The sequence below is a fragment of the Vipera ursinii genome (genome assembly GCF_947247035.1).
Source record: "Vipera ursinii genome assembly, chromosome: 1".
NCBI lineage: Eukaryota > Metazoa > Chordata > Lepidosauria > Squamata > Viperidae > Vipera > Vipera ursinii.
In genome coordinates, this window is record NC_139512.1 from 278,086,604 (window position 1) to 278,103,965 (window position 17,362).

At 38.9% G+C, this 17,362-nt stretch overlaps 1 protein-coding gene across 6 annotated transcripts in view; it reads left to right on the forward strand.

Annotated features, from left to right (window-relative positions):
* The first annotated feature begins 3,397 nt into the window (after window positions 1-3,397).
* The window catches only part of MAP3K4 (mitogen-activated protein kinase kinase kinase 4), a 71,543-nt gene continuing 57,578 nt past the window's right edge, over window positions 3,398-17,362 (forward strand). For all 6 annotated transcript variants that reach the window (XR_014493688.1, XM_083372896.1, XM_083372892.1 and 3 more), the window contains exon 1: window positions 3,398-3,632. Coding sequence is in view for 5 of the 6 variants with exons in the window: in XM_083372896.1 (XP_083229022.1) it covers window positions 3,559-3,632 (74 nt within the window). In the remaining variant the exon portion in view is untranslated. The remainder of the gene's footprint in view (window positions 3,633-17,362) is intronic.

Below are 17,362 nucleotides of genomic sequence, written 5' to 3' on the forward strand. Positions count from 1 at the left end.
GCATGTTATGTTGATTTATCAGGTTTAGTCACTTCTGTTGGTCTTTTGGGGATTCTCCACCACCACCCTTTTACTTTTTTCTTACATATTTTTGTATTTTGCTCTGCAAGCAGGGGGTGATCCTCCTATTCCACCCCTTTTTGCTGCTTTGCATTGCCTCAATACAGCTTCCTGTGAAATCCTACCTCAAGTGATTTTGGGTCAGGCATTTTGTTTCCAGGGTTGTTGCTGTGAGGAAAATTAAAAGGAGGAAGAGTACTTATACTACCTTGAGCTTATGAAGGAAAGACAGATTATTCTAAAAAAAATCATTAAAATGAAATAATCTGTGAATTGATACAGTGACTAGAATATTGATCATAAACCATGGACCACTTAGTTGGAATCCATGTTTACCTTTATGCTTTTGGAATAAATCAAATAACATTCATTTCCCCTAAATTCATTTTCCTCATGTATTTAATCCCATAGCTCTTTCTAAGAAAGTTTGATGGCTTTTAAAATGTCAGCACTTCTTTAATATGTTTGTGTACAGCAGTAATTGTTTGCCAATTTGTTTTTAGATACCAAGAATAACACATGGCATAGATTTTTCCAAAATAACTATGTGTTGACCTATAATAACATTACACTTTATTTTATAATTAACTACTGGCGCAGACAAGTACATTGAAGCTCACTACACAACTGTTTCATAATGACACATTAGGAAGGCATGAAATGTTGGTGGCTGATACAGTGTTTGAACCTTGGCAGGAAACAGGCATACCATCAGATAATCCCTGGATAAAACTTTTGATCAATGGTTTTACTAACAAAGAATATTTTTGGTCTTTAGAGTCTTTTTCAGTTTTACAACTCTGTACACACCTTTCACTTTCAATGTGTTTTAATAACATCTTGTCCTGAGCTGAACTTCCTGTATTTTAGAATAATTCACCTTTGGGTATTTGGCATTTCCTCTTCAAGACTAAGCAGCTATGGTGTCCCTTCTGGGAGTCATAGTAAATCGTAATCCTTCGATTTTAGTATCAACTGGAAAGCGCTTCTGATCTAATAATTCCTTTAAAGAGCTATTACCATGGTAGAGTATTCACAATGATTTATACCAAAACAATAATTGTAATGAGTTATTACAATAGGAACTTCTTTTCCTGTCTTTTGAAATGTCTGCAGCTATCCTTCAGGAAAACAGGAAGCTGCCTTATACCAACTGGATTTAGTAAACCATAATGTGGCTTGTACAGTTATAGCTGAGCATGTTGCACGATCCCATCTATTGTGGTTTGGTTTATGGCTTTGTAGTTATGAACTAAGTTGCTGTGTCTTGTTCAACAAATTATGATTAAAACAAACTGTCTTTGGATGCTGTATAGGTTAATGACTTATATACCGTAATTGAGTATAACCAACATGAACAGGCATAATTTTCCAAGGGTGCTGGTTAAGTTGCTCTTATTCTCCCCTTCTTGCAAATTATATATTTGAGAGTGTGATATAGTAATAGATTTGTATACATTTAGACAGAAAGTCATATATCCACATTTTTGTTGTTTGGGGTTTATTTTTATTTATATGAATTCAATCCTTGCTCTGCAATAAGGATGAAAGATTGAAAGCTTCCATTAGTTTGACATTGTAATGTAAAATGAAAGTAATAAAAATAATCATAATCTATAATCACATTCATTTAAATAAAGAGGCAGTCATGTTTCTTTAACAAAAGGTTTCTTTGTGAATTACCTTATTCTATTGCCAATAAAAAGGGATACTTTAATTATTTGAAAGATCATCTATGATCTACGTAATGGATTTCACATTAAACCAAATTTCAACCTAAAGTGATAGAAGCATGTCATAGGTACAGTAAGGTTGGTTTTTTTTTTAAAAAAGGCCAAACTTGTAGAAATTGAGAGTACAAGGTGGGAGGAAATACAAAAAGGCATTTGATTGGATGATATTAAAGAGCCAATTTAGTGTTGTGTTTTGGCACTGGATTAGAAGTAGAAGCTCAGGTTCTAGTTTAACCTCAGTTACAGGCACTCATTGGGTAACTTTTAGCCAATCCTACTATCTTAGTCCAGTGGCAGCCAACCTCATAAAATTGCAGTTGTGGAATAAAATGGAGACAGCCTTCCCCCACCTTGACTTATATATAAAAATAATAGAGGTGGGATAAAAAGTCTTTTTAAAAAAATGGATCAGTAACATTTACTAAGAGGTATTCCTTTGCATAAAAACAAAAATTGGGTCTCCTATTTCATTGTTTCACCAGTATATCAAAGGTGTTAATCAGGTATTCACTTCACTTCCATCTGGTTTCACTGTTTATAGAAAAAGGCTTTTGAAAGAAGCAAGGATAAAAACTGAATCGTTATGCTTATTGAAATGATTGCATGATTTCATTAGTCTGCAGCTGAGGTCAGTAATTTGCTTGTTAGTGTGCATAAATAGATTTTTAATCCCTGTTGAACTATATATGCACTTTACTTTTTCTCATTATGGTAAATTTAGAATCTGCAAAATGACGATTTTAAAAGTCCTGGGCAATATTGAGATTACAGTTCCGGGACATTTGAAGGACATCAGGTTGGGAAAGTGCAATAATTCCTGTAGTAACATGCATATTAAGAAGTTTTCAGGGCTGTTTGCTTGTTCATTATGTCACGTACGCTATTTAAAAAAACACCTTAAATGCGCATTTATTTTTTAAAAAAATCTAAGGGATGTTTGATGGTACTTTAGACCTCATAATCGAATGGGCTAAAATATAGATTATTCTACGAAATACTGAGTGGCGTATGTTGTGCTTACTCGAACAAGAAAACCCCAGTGCGTCCAAGCAGGTAACTTTGTCCAGCGGTATCAATGAGTAAGCCTTGCTGAGGTCAATGATGTTGCCTCTGACTAAATGAGGCAAGCATTGATTTGCAAGGATATGACGCTTACCTGATTTTTCTTCCCCCACTGCTGTCCTCCAATAAATGAATAAGTAAAATCCCCTGTCTCCCGTCTATACCACTTATTGTACTTTTAGTATCCCCGAGATCAGAAAAGCCTTTCTCCCAGCCACCAGCCCAGCCACCAGCAACGCGCGGCTGCAACAGCAGTCCTTCGGTAGGCACTGCGCACGGCGAGGCTGCAGTCAGAAATTTGCAAAAGGAAGGAATGCCGAGCGGAGCAGAGGTCCAGTCCTCCTCCTAAGGCGCGCGCCGCCTCGTCTCCGCTCCTGCATGGGACGTTCCCTTCCTCTTCCTTCCGGGTGGCGTCCCGTTCCTCTCGCTGCTCGGAGAAGCGAATGAGAGCGCCTGTGGAGGGCATTGTCCCTAGACGCTCTCCGTACTAGCGATGCTCCCGGCTTTGCTCCTCTTGGAGCCTCTTTCCAAGATGGCGGCTGCACGGCCAGCTCTGCGCCGTTGGGTCTTTGCAGCCGGGTCGTGAGTGAGTGACATCGCTTCTTTTTTGTCGGTCGGCTGCCCCTCCGCGCTCCTCCGCTCTCGTCGCCTGGCCGGGCTGCAGAAGAGCTCCTGTTGTTGCCATGCCTGCCCTGGTGCACGCATGAAAGACGCCGCCGCCGCCTCCGTCAGAGCCATGGAGGAGCCAAAGCCGGAGTGCAGCTGCTCGGCAAGCAGGTCAGAGACTCCGGTGGGGCTGCCAAAAATTAATGCATTAGCAAGAGAGAAAGTTGCTCGGTTTTTTTTTCCCCTCCTCCCTTTCCTGCAGCTGCCTTGCCTGCCTTTTCAGTAACTTTTTCTTTCTGTAGCTTCCGCCTGTCTTGCTGTTTCTGCAAGGGGGTTTGCTTTAGATGCTCTTTTGGTAAAGTAGGCTAAGTAACTCCTTTGCCACTCTGTTACCATTGCTCTGCGCTCAGCCAACTGGGTTGCTTGAATCGATTTTTATAGAACGTAAATCTTAGGTTTGCCTTTGCAGAACAAGGGTTCCAAAAATGGGCAGTTACTAGTTATTACCCTCTTGCAACGAATGTTTGCTGTAAAGAAATGCATTGAAACCAGTATTTTTACCTCCCCCGGAAGATCTTTTCCGGGCTCGTTTTTGCATTATTCATATGGTAAATAACATTTCAACATGCCACAGCTCCATCCTGTGTGAGCTTATTCAGAAGTTCAGTGGGTCATAGTCTAAAGGCAGAGTGCAACAGATCAGGGGTTTAAGTTCTTGTGCTCTTTTAGCATGAAAGTCCCTCAATCTCTGCTCTACTTTTTCTCTACAAGGGAAAATTCTGAAGCTAATACATTTTCTAGTGGTTGTGGCAGGCGTTTGCTGCAACCGTGATAATTGCATCGAGGGTGGTGGTGCAGGTTTCTTTTAAAAATATTAAATGTGTTTGGGTTGCAATATAGATTGTATAAAATGGATTTGAATGAAGTTTTCAGCTCTATAGTGCTATTGAGAAAATAAATTGAAATGTGAATATTTGGATAAAGAGGAAAAAGGTCTTCATTATTTTGAAATTTCATTGATGCAATAATTAATGCTTATGTTACAAAAACTTAATTGTATTAAATATGTTAATTGGATCTAGCATAGTGCTCTGTAAATAAGTTTACATTCAAATTTTTATGAATTTATTTGATCTCTTTGCCAGATTAATTTCCCACTCTTCATACCTTTTGTTCATATGCCTCTGTAATGCAGTTTTCACTAAATATTGCAGTAGCAGAATGATACTTTGCATTTTCTATCAAGTACAGTTGTGACAGAAGTGCAAATAACTGGTTAATTCCCCCCATCAAGTTTCAATAGGTAGGGAAAAAATGCATAAAACTGAAGTAGTTGAAAAAAGTACATCATTTCTTTCTGCTTTTTAAAGCAGGAAATGTTGGAAATGCAGTCTAAAAGATATTCAGAAAATGACATTCAAAGGGTGTGTTTAGTTATTATTTGGAAAGAAGAAAAGGAAGCTAGTCTCAAGAACTTAGAACAGTCTATGCAAAGTGAATCTGCTCTTCTGTTTTCAATGTTTGCTCTTCTAATTTGGATTCTTACATCAACCTATCACTATAAAAAGGATATATTTGCCATTCAGGCTACTGATTTCACCTGAACTCTCTTTGTTTCCTGAAAATGTGTAGTGCTTCATTGTTTATAGTTCCAGATTTTCTGTAAGAAAATATTAATCAGTTTTATTCTAGGCACATTGCACAGCCACATTGTATGCAATGATTAAAGCAACTCTGTTAACTTCCATGGCTGGAGAGGCAAATTAACATTAATTTGTAGTATTTAATCTTAAAATCAGTTGTCGTTGTCTCTACTGATGATCTGAAACTGATAATATTTTCTTATAAAGCAAACCAGTACTTCAATAACATTACGATATGTATTATAGATTGCTTGAAACTACTGTTTTCTGGAATCTAATTGTAAACTCCATGTGATCATTACTTTACACTGTATTGTGTTGCATAACTAATGTACATTAGTTGGAATTGGCCTTGGGAGGTGAGAATGAAAATTATTTCATGGCTCTGATATTTTCCGATTTCCAACTGTCTGTCAAAGTGCTACATTACTCTTTGTAATTCCCCAAGCAATTATTTCTCTCACTTGGATAACATCCTGTTGATTCATGTTACTTCTCACCAGCAGGTACTCAGGAAATGCCTTCTTTTTAAGAATCCAGCACTGCACACTCTCAGTACAGGATGGATTATAAAATAAGTAGTTACATTTTGACGAAAGAAAGAAAGGTGGACCTGTTGTATGTATGACTTCCCTTTGTACCCCTTAAGACAGACATGTCAAACACAAGGCCCGGGGGCCGGATCCGGCCCGTGAAGTGGTTTCATGTGGCCCGTGAAGCCATCCTGGAAACAGTGAGGGAACAGCCCCCACTGCCTTGGCCCTGGCCCTGGCCCAGAGACCCTCCTTCTGCCAGAGACCCTCAGATCAGTCCCACTCCTGCCCAGGCCCCCATAGGCACCCTTGATGCAAACGATGTAGAGCTAGCCACGCCCACCCAGTAGGCCATACGCACTCTAGCCACGCCCACCCAGTAGGCCATGCCCACCCAGGCCACATCCACCTGGCCCCTTGAGGGCAACCGCAATGCTGATGCGGCCCTCAATGAAATTGAGTTTGACACCCCTGCCTTAAGAAGTCATTTCTGTATCCAGTTTGGACAATTTTCATCCAGTCTCCAACTTTCCCTTCTTAGTTGTTGTGAAGGTAACTGAGCATGCAATTCCATAGGAGTCAGGAGGAAACAGATTATCTGAACCCATTTCAGTTGGGTTTCAGACAAGAATATCTTACAAACATAGCATCAGTCCCATTTTTGATGTCCTTTGATGGAGCTGGGATGAAGATGGTGCATCTTTCCTGGCTCTGTTTTCTCAGTGGCTTTTGATATCATGAGTGGTAATACCTTCCTGGACTGTCCAAGTGGAATGGGTGTGGAGAGGGGTCTCTATTGTGCCAGAAAGTGTGTGTTCATAATCCCTTTAATTAAACAGTAAACATTTAACAGGACCCAGGAAACATTCTTTTTCTACCACAGCACCTGCCTCTTCTTGAACAGCAACTTCCCCTCCCCCGAGATTTACCCAAATTCCACCTTGATGATGTTCAAGAGATTTTTGAAAACCTGGCTGTTGTCCCAGACCGTGGGTTAGGCTGGATTTTGGGAGAAGGATTTTGTCTGAGGGACTGTTTTTTTTCTGGATGCACATGGCTTGTAATCTTTTTGTTTTATTGCTGTATTTTAATGTTTGCAAACCACCTAAAGTCATTTGGAGTTAGGCAGCGAGTAAACCAATCAATTTAATGCTAGCTCAGTCATGGTGTTCTCCTTTATCAAGTGCCTAAAAAGGAACTAATTTGTTTTTTTCTGATAGATTGGATCTACTTAGCATATTGCTGGTGATGTTTTTGATGTTGGGTGATTGAAAGTGATGTAAATATTTAAACTGTGTCAGGAATAATAAGGTTGTTTTCAGACCTGCCTTCCTATGAAGGAAGGAAATCTTGTTGTGGCAAAGGTTCACAGATCTATGAGAAAGAATGCCCTGCATGCAGTCCAATCAATCCATATGTGGAGATTCCCTGAACCTCTCCCCCAGTTCTCTGCAAATTGTAATCTCTATTGTGATTGTAAAAACAATCAGCTAGATAAGGAATGATAATGTTAACTGTAATCAGTTAATTTCATTCAATTTGAATAGAAATTAAATTGTATTAACTTATTACCCTTGTTCCATTCACCTTTTTTTGTCTTAACTCTTACCATGTTTTGATTTAACCCTCACCCCAAGCACACTGCAGTGGAATTTGCATATCCTTATTTTATGGCTGTGCTTTTATTTTTATTTATCACAGGATGGGAATTAAAAATTAGAAGAGAAATAGCTACAGGTTTTTTGTACTTAAATCTTCAGCAGCAGTGGAATTATTTATTTTTTAGCTATTTATTAATGAAACTTACATGGTTGCTCATTTCATGGAAAGTGATTCTGGTTAGTATACAACAATCCAATAAAATGATAAATATATAAAACAATCATTACTTAAAACCATTTTAGAATTTGTTATATAGCTGTAGAGCAGGGGTCCTCAAACCCCGATACGTGAACTGGTACCAGGCTGCAGCATGCCAGCAACCAGGCTGCACAAACATGCAAAGCCTCATCCATGGGATGCAGGCAGCACACAAAACCACTCCCCCTTCAGTCCGCGGAAAAACATCTCTCCACATAACCAGTCCTTGGTGCCCAAAAGGTTGGAGACCTCTGCTGTAGAGTATAATTATTAGTTGCATGTACAGGTGGTCCTCAACATCCACAGTTGGGGCAGCAACCTTTGTCACTAAGTGGTGCATGGTTGTGACTTAAAATTTTACTTCCAGCTTTCCCATTGACTCTGCTTGTTGGAAGCTGGTGGTGAAGCAGCATATGGTGATCGTGTGATGCTGCGACAGTCATAAATGCTTGCTGGTTACATAGTGCCCAAATCTTGATCATGTGACCACAAGAACACTGATGATCATGTGAGGACCAGTCATAAAGTTATTTTTTTCAGTGTTATCATAAATTTGAACAGTTGCTAAATAGGGCAGTTGTTAATTACCAGTAGGTAATGCTTTGGTTTAGCTTTGGAAGAGGCACTTTAGAATGTGTGTGAGCACAAATACAGCACCTGTCTGCATCTTTTTAAAGGAGACTTGTCTTTCACAGCACCACAGTCCTGTAGACAGTGTATTTCAGTGAGTCACAAATGAGCGTTATGGTCGTGATTCTGCACATGGTGAAGCGTTGCACAGCCCTATCAGATAGTCCTATCTTGTATATTGTTCTTCAGAAACAAATTTCACTGAAACACTCTTAATTACTAGCAGAGAGAATTACAGCTTTAGTAATGTAGTACAGTATTTTTATTGTTCCCCTAAAAATCTATACAGTATTGGATCACTTAGCAGACTTCTGCCGAACCAATCAAAGGATTCTTATTTCCAATGTAGGTCAGGCAAGTTCTTCTGAGGAACCCATAAGCTTCTGAAAAGCCCATAAGAGACTCACATGATGGCAGCAGGACAAAATTCAACAATGGATATTTATTGACATATTTTCTCACAATATGGATTGGCCACAATGATCATGGCCAGGAGCCATTGATAAACTTCTGTGAACTAAATTCAGCTTATGACATACTTTGTGTGCAAATAATTTCCATAGATTAATCATGCAGTTGTTGTTTAAAGAAGTGCTCTTTGTCCATGACTATTGTACATCAGTTGGATAGGATGATTCAGGGTTCTAATATTAGTGCACCTGGTCCACAAAACACTTGTGCAACTGTGCTTGCAGTATACTTTTTCAGAGAAGCTGGCTGGTAAGAGAGCAAGATGTTGTTGCTTAGTAACTTCCTAATAGTTACTCAATGATTATTTCACAGATGAGAAAGACTGGTCTTGGAAACCAATTTCATGTTTCTTAGCTGGCTTAGTTCCCAAACATTTGGAGCCTGATAAATCATGAAACTATAATTGATGCTTGTGTAACTACAAATTGGGAATGTAAATGGATGGGTGTTTAGACTTATATAATAATAATAAAATCTGTAAAGGAAAAGGTAAAGGTTCCCCCGCACATGTGTGCTAGTTGTTTCCAACTCTAAGGGCCGGTGCTCATCGCCGTTTCAAAGCCGAAGAGCCAGCGCTTGTCTGAGGACGCCTCTGTGGTCATGTGGCCGGCATGACTAGACACCAAAGGCGCACGGAACGCTGTTACCTTCCCACCGGAGTGGTCCCTATTTTTCTACTTGCATTTTTACGTGCTTTCGAACTGCTAGGTTGGCAGAAGCTGGGACGAGTAACAGGCGCTCACTCTGTTACGCGGCACTTGGGATTCGACCTGCCAAACTGCCGACCTTCTGATCGACAAGCTCAGCATCCTAACCCACTGAGCCACCGCGTCCCTTATAAAATCTGTAGCGAGATACTAATCATCTTGCATACTAGGCGATTTGTTTTCAGTGGTGGATATAACAGTGACACAAATTTGGGAGAAACTTTTGAATTTTTATTTAAGTTAGTTCTTCATATATTTATTAGATTTATATTGTCACCCATCTTAGGTTCTATAAGTCTGGGTGGCTCACAAAAAACAGCAACAAAAAAAAGCATAAAGAGACAGTCAAAGCTCCTGGCACCCTGAAAACAAATACTCCTCCATACAACAGCATTTAAATTGATTAGACTCCATCCTCACCCTAACCCTATGGTTGGGTGGGGTAAGCCTGCTCTTCAAGCTTTCTGGAAGGCTAGGGGGCCTGCAGGAATTCAGTGTGGAAGATCATCTACACAGAACTGAGGCTGCTACAGAGGACATGTACTTCCTACGTCCTACCAAATGTCATTTAAGGTAATGAACCTAGAGTGTTTCTATCCCATCTGATGGGGTAAATGAGCAGATACTCTCAGGGAGAGGCAGTCTTGCAAATAGTTTGTCCCTGTCATTCAGGCTTTTAAAGTGGATAAGCAGCACCTTGAATTGTAGCTGGAAAGAATCTGGAAGCCCATGCAGCTCACAGAGCAGCAAGCAGCAGCAGCATAGTATGAGTGAATCAGGGGCGCCCATAAGTGTGCCTACCACTGCTTTCTGGACCTGCTGTAACTTCCAGATCGGCTTCAAGGGCAATTGAAGCTGTAATTATCCAAATGGAAACCAAGCCAGTGCATGACTGGCTGTGAACAAGGTCTCCTAATCCAGGAAAGGGGACCATTGGTACAAAAGATTGATCTATGCAAAGGCTCACTTAGTTAGCCACGCCTGCCACTGCTCTTCAAACGTATGATAGGAGTCCCAGAGTGTCCCCATATTATATAAGCTCTGCTCAGGGATGTGCCACTCTGTCAAGAGTCAAAGATGACCTCTTACTATATCTGGGCAGCAAAACCCCAAAGTGTCTCTGTCATGATCAGAAGTTAGACCCTCACAGCCTCCAGACATTGGGACAACATTTGAATGGTATCACTTGGCTGACCAGGGTTCTGAATGTATAACTGAGTATCATCATCATCATTCTGAAGATACTGTGCCATCGATTAACATCCCCTGGTGGTCTCCTGTAGATATTAAAGAGAAACCCAAGCCCTGAGGCACACCACATCATAGGAGTCTAGGCCTAGGGCTACATGCAGGGCCAATGTAAGTAATGAATGAGGTGGGCTTTATTCTAGATTAGCCTGGCATTAAATAGAAATAGCTGGAGTCCAGAGCAGCCCAAATTGAAGGTCTTAAGGGTGAGCATCGGTGGCATATGTTAAACACTTGTGTCTTGCCATACCTCCTCATGACCATCTCCACAATATCCAAGGTCTAATTCCCCCTATGCATCTTCCCACTGTCAAGCCTAAGGGGCCCATTCAAATAATGAGAAACAGAATACAGCAAAGACCCAATTACCAGCACTTCTCTAAACTGCTCAGCACACACACCATCAAACCCTCATCCCACTTTAAGTAAAATATTTGATCGGGGTGTGGGGGGTGAGAGCCATGGCAATGAACTTAATGGGTTCTTGTATAAATTAGTATGATTTCTTATTAGTTATGTGATAGGACATGGGTGGTATAGCAACAAATAGTGTTGAACTGAATAGGCATTTGATCTGACCCTGTGAGATATTGTTCTAGTATTTAAAAGATCTGTATTTTAAATGATATTTTCAGTGCTTATTAATAATTTGCTTTAGAAGTTGAGTATTTTCTGTATTATGTTTGGACATTGTTTTGTCCAAGAAGACATTAATGATAGCTGGGGTGTATGTATAGTTACAGTTTAGGGTGGATATTTCTGGAGAATTCACAAACATTCATATTCCAAAAAGATTGCTATAATTCTTTTTGACTGTCCAAAAAGTACTTGTCTGTGTTAGCAAATGAAATATTTTCTAGCATTCTCAAACATAAATTTTCTTCAATATTGTATCCATATTCTTATATGTATATATGTGGAATGGTGAGTTTTCATATAATTTGTGAAACCAGTTTTAAAGTTGGATAAAATACATTCATATAAACTAGAATGATGGAACATAATTTATTTGAAAAATTTAATAGCTTTGGAAGTTGATCTTTAGAGTGACATATTTAAATGTATATAATTAGAGACTGACATACGCTTTGCAGTTTGAGTTTTTATTAAAATACCTTAATGTATCCCCCTCCCTCCTTGTTCAGTGTCCCATTCTTACTTATATCCTTACACAATGAGATCAGTGTTGTGTTGGCATTAGCCCATTGAACTCATCCAGTTTCTGTTCTTTCCTTCTGGGCTGCTTCTCTGAAGCAGTAGCCAAACCAACTGCTGTCATCCTAATGCTCCAGAGAAGGAATGGGGGTGTAGGAGGCTTGGTGGTTTGGCTATGCATACTCAAAATATTTTGGCTGTCCTGATCATAAAGCTCAACTGCTAGGATGATTTCCACCTACTTCTTCACATTATTCAAGTCAGAAGGTGATGCCTTAGTTACCATAGCACATATATTGCAGTAATAAAAATATGGAAGTTTGTCATCCAGGTCCAGATGGCATATTTTGACCCTTTATGTATATGGCTGGATACATCTCAAGAAGATCACAGAGAGGGGGGGGGAAGAACGGGGCATCTGATGCTCATATTAGGAATGTATTTTGCATTATATCTGAACTCACTGATAAAGCTGGCACATTGTGTCTGCACCAGGTGTTTTCAGTTCTAGAATTAGATTGTATAAATGTTTATAGAAGTGTTAAAGAAGGCTTTCTGTAACACCTTGTGTCCTGTTCCCTGTTCTGCTGGGTAAGTGCTTACATGGTTTTAGAGCTGTTTTAACAGCATGTCGTTATTTTCAGTGTGTACAGGAAGGATTAGAGTTAGGTTTACATTTATAAATATTAAACTACAGCAGTATTCCTTTTGCATTTTGAGCTTATATACAGAATGGTGTTTGAGCATTGCATAATTCAGAATTATGTAATGCTTTAAAGTAATTTTTTAGCAGAAGTTCTAACATTTCTTATTAGTTCATTCTGTGCTTACCTGAAATAATGACAGCATCAACACTGCTGCTATGACCAAATGTCATGGGGTTTGTTCATCACAAATTTTATTTATTGTAAAGTTCTTTGTCACTAGCCTACTTCACATATAGAAGTACTCAAATGAAAGATGTAGATATGATAAATAAAAAGAGTGCGCAGATGTTAGCCAAGCATGCTCAGTTGGAATATATATTCAGGATAATGTCATATGTAAAACCAGTTTATTACACTGGCAGTTATATTAACTGATAAAATTAAATACTGTTTATATATAAAGGCTTTACTTGACAACAGATTGTATAATATAGGTGTTGAGAGTTATGTGTGTTAGATTTCAGTTTCATTGACTTCAGTACTTTTAAAACATTTTTTCAAGTGTTATACTTTTATTTTCTAATTTCCAGTTGATAGGATAAATATTTGGTCATATGCAATAAAGAAAAAAGATGGTCTTAAACTGTCTTTAAATTGACAGTTTAGAAATTCGGGTTATAAATAGTTTGTGTTTATAATTTACTTGGCTTATGTACAGTTCCAGTCATACCTGACTGTAAGTGATTTATAGATCTTCTAGTAGTAATAGTTAAATAACTTCTTAAAATACCCATAACAATAACATCCCAACATAGAATACTGAGCTGCATGTATGGAAAAGTTCTTAGGAGGAACCAGAACACAAAACTCAGAGCCCAAAGATTTGGTGAAAAGCTAGTTCTTGGGAGTTTTGTGAAACTTCAGGAGAATTGTCTGATGTCAGCAGGATGGCTATTCTATGATAATTTGTTACTGCCAATTTGTCACAGCCAACTCACTACGGGACTACTCACTGTGGGACAAGAGTTACACCAATATCAAAGAAATGGTGGGACAAAATGACATGTGAATGACAAAACTTAAAATAGTTTTTTTATTTTAAATTGAATTGTAAATTGTCATGCGCCAAGTTGTCCTGCGGCGAGTTGGCCGTGGTGAATTGTCCCACGGAGAGTTGGCTGCAGTGAGTTGGCCATGGCGAGTTGTCCCATTCCGCTTCTGGAAACCATAGCCAAAAAGGTTCCAAATCCAAGATTTCAAATTCAGACGCTTGTTAAGAGATGGAATCTAGAAAGCTCTTCAATGGCTTGGCAGAAACCCCTGCAGGTAGATAAACTAATAACTACTCAGGTCCCGTACCATAAAAGCGGTTAAAGATGAGAACCAGCATCTTAAATTGCACTAGGAAACATCCAACCACTTCAGCTCTTAAAGCAGAAATGTTATATGGTTAAATTGACTAGTGTTTATAACTGCTTGAGCTGCTGTATTCTGGAGCATTTGGAACCACTGAGTTGGTCTTCAAGGTGGCTTTCATTGCAGAAATCCAAATAGGAGGTGACCAAGGTCTCTTGTTCCATAGAAGATAGGTCTTAACTGTGTTCAGTCAGATTTTTGGCCAGCAGCACTATAGAGGTCTCCTTTATCAACCTTTTTGAATTCTTCAGTAAACCAAGGAGCAACTGCAGATTGGATAAAGAGGAGAGGCTACTCAGGTATCTGGCTACCTTATTATTTCAGTGTGTAAATAAGCTTAGCAGGAGTGCCAGTCATGCTTCTGGAAAATTTCCAAGCACCCTATTGTAACCAAACAGATTCATTATGTATTTGAGGTGGTCCAATCAAACAGGTCTTCCCTCCTTGCAGAGGCTTGTAGCACCAATCAACTTCATAGCAGAGTGATCTTATCATTTCCCAGCCTCAGATCATGTCACATCTGTTCCAAGATGAAAAATGAATCTAATTTGTGGATTTTTAATAAGTTGGGCCCTTAATGACCTGGGACAAGTCCAGTCTTATCATGATAGCCATGAAATTTCAAGTTGCCCAAGAAGGCAGCTGGAAATTCCCCAGCACCGTTGGCTTAGGCTTAGGCCAATGATCACAATAATCTCAGTTCTAATGGGCACAAGATCCTAATACGTAAGCTTATATGCAATCTTGTACGGCATTTAGAATTCCTCTAATCTTGGAACTGATCTGAAAGTTAAGCTTAATTTTAATTAGCATGCTCCATATTTGGCATAATAAATAATGGATGGCCTGTGAAAAGAATGAAGATAATTATTTTCCTGGAAAAGTAGATCCATAGATTCATTAAGTTGGATTGCTTTAAAGATCCGAAGGACAAGCATTGTGTGTTTGTACGCTGTTTTGTCCATGTGTAGTATAAGATTTTTATTGCTAGTCCACTCCATGCCATTGCCTAATAGGTATTTGCTTTCTGTGGTTGTTGTTTAGTTGTTTTCATGTATGTTAATTAACAGTGTCTAAGCTGTTTATATTGTTATGTAACCTAGAAATATTGGCCTTTGTGGAATGTTTACTATGATTTGGTGACAGTACAATCTCTGTCTCTGTTTAGGGGGATGTTTTGGGTGAATGGCAACAGAAATTTATATTGAAGAGCAAGATTCTGAGATGAAACTGTAATTGTAAAAGGTGATTACATTGAGTTGCATATACATTAAAATAACTTGTATACTTTGTAATCCATGATTGCTTATATAAATTATATAAATAAAAATCACTGATAAACTTTTTGTATGAGATTCCAAAATATATAAAAGAAGATTGAATGGTCAAATTTCTAGAATGTTTATTTCTTGTACTTTTAACCTTCTCAGCAACAGGGTTCTCTGTACCTCATAGTTTAGCCTCAATGCAGTATGTTTTGTACTTATGTGTGGGTTTCTTTATAGTAAAATTAGCATGTGCACCTTAGTCACGTTGCATGCCTATGTATTTGTTTGAAATATTCCTGTATGAAAATTCAACAATTTTCACACAGAGAACATAATTTTCTTTGAAGGATATCTTTTCCTTTGTACAGATCATAAGAGCCCATTTCTAAACAAGCTATTTTATTAATTCAGTAAAATATGTTTTAATTGGTAAAATTTATGACGTTTTACCATTTTGTTTGTTCATTTTGGATTTTTTTCATCTTACCTGATTTCCTGTATGTTTGAAATTCACATAGCTAAATTGCTTTCCATTTCAAATAGAAACAGAGCCATCAGGTTTGGAAAATAGTTGTAAGTTTATGTGAAGTATACATAACTGCAAAAACTCTAGGGGAAGGCCCAGAATAGTATAATCAGTGCTAAGTTAATTAGTGGGCATGTAATACTAATAAGGAGGGACGCGGTGGCTCAGTAGGTTAGGACGCTGAGCTTGTCGATCAGATGGTCGGCAGTTTGGCGGGTCGAATCCCGAGTGTTACTCGTCCCAGCTTCTGCCAACCTAGCAGTTCGAAAGCATGTAAAAATGCAAGTGGAAAAATAGGGACCACTACGGTGGGAAGGTAACAGCGTTCCGTGCGCCTTTGGCGTCTAGTCATACCGGCCACATGACCGCGGAGACGTCCTCGGACAAGCGCTGGCTCTTCGGCTTTGAAACGGAGATGAGCACCAGCCCCTAGAGTCGGAAACGACTAGCACCCATGTGTGGGGGAACCTTTACCTTTTAATACTAATAAACTGTTAGAAGAGTTAAATAAGAAAACTGGTTGGACGTGGGCCATTCTTTTTCTATTTTTATTTCTATTGTGGCAGGCAGCACAGCTGACTGGCAGGACAGATTCCTCTACATCAGTTTTCAGTTGCAGATCAACTTTCTTCCATCCATATTGCAGTAATAATCTAATAATCTCAGCAGCTGGCAGTATATAGTTGACCTTGTCTAATCTTGAAAAGCAAAACAAACTTGGGCCCGGATAAGTAGTTGCACTTTTTTATAGCGTCATATTCAATAAGAATGTCCTTAATAAAATGTCCTGACAATGTGATCGCTGCTAAAAAGCTGTGCTATGAAATCCTCTCTTCTTGTCTTATAAATGGCATTGGTGATCTTCAGTGGGCAACAGAAGCTAATGGTGTTAAACCATGGCTCTATGGCATTAGTGAAACAAAGAGCAGTCTGCCCAGTCAGCTTTTAAAGGGAGTGTCACGGAGAGGCCTAGAGGGGTGAGGAACATCTGGTGGTGAAAGGGCTTTGAGAAATGCACCCAGTGGTTCTGCTTCTCTTGAGGTTGCATCTGATATTCTGCTTTGTGGATTATTAATTGATACAGTTGTAATTCCTTGCAGTAGGATTTCTAGTGAAGGGGGTGGGAAGCAATTGTTGCTCCTGTAACATCTGAAGGTTTTGTGTTAAAGAATTTGGGGGTAGAACATGGTTTCTTTGCTTTTTTTTTTTTGCAGAATTGTAGCTGTAAATCTTACTAGCTTTTTGATAATCCCCAGATCTGTTGATTTGAAATATTAAATATGTTCAGAACAACAGAAGAAATGGAAACCGGTGGGGGAAAAACAGTTGCTGGTTTTACTGGAGAGCTGGTTCTTGCTTAACCTTAATTGAAGATTGCAGTTGTCCCCTGGCTTTGCTAAGAAGCTCTTTCTTAGAGAACCTTCAAGGCCTCTTTTTTTAATCAAGAAAAGGATGTTTTCCTGGGCATTGAACCCTGGTCACTAAAGAACTTAGAAACATTAAGACTTAAAAACAATGTCAAATTTCACTTTTCCCTCAGTGTCAGTATTAAGTTCCATCTCGTTTTTTGGTTTGTTTTTTTTTAAGTTTGTGGACCTAATGGCAAGGACTTTCTTATTTTTATTACTCTGGATCTGGAAGCCTTTTGGCTGAAGAATGAGCGTAAGGGTTTGAAATAAATTGTTTTATAGCGAAGTTCAAACTATGTTGGAAATCTATTAAGGACAAATTTTGTATTTATCAATTTCTAATTACACTTGTTAGAAAGAACTAAGAGTTCTGATGTTTTGAAGAGAA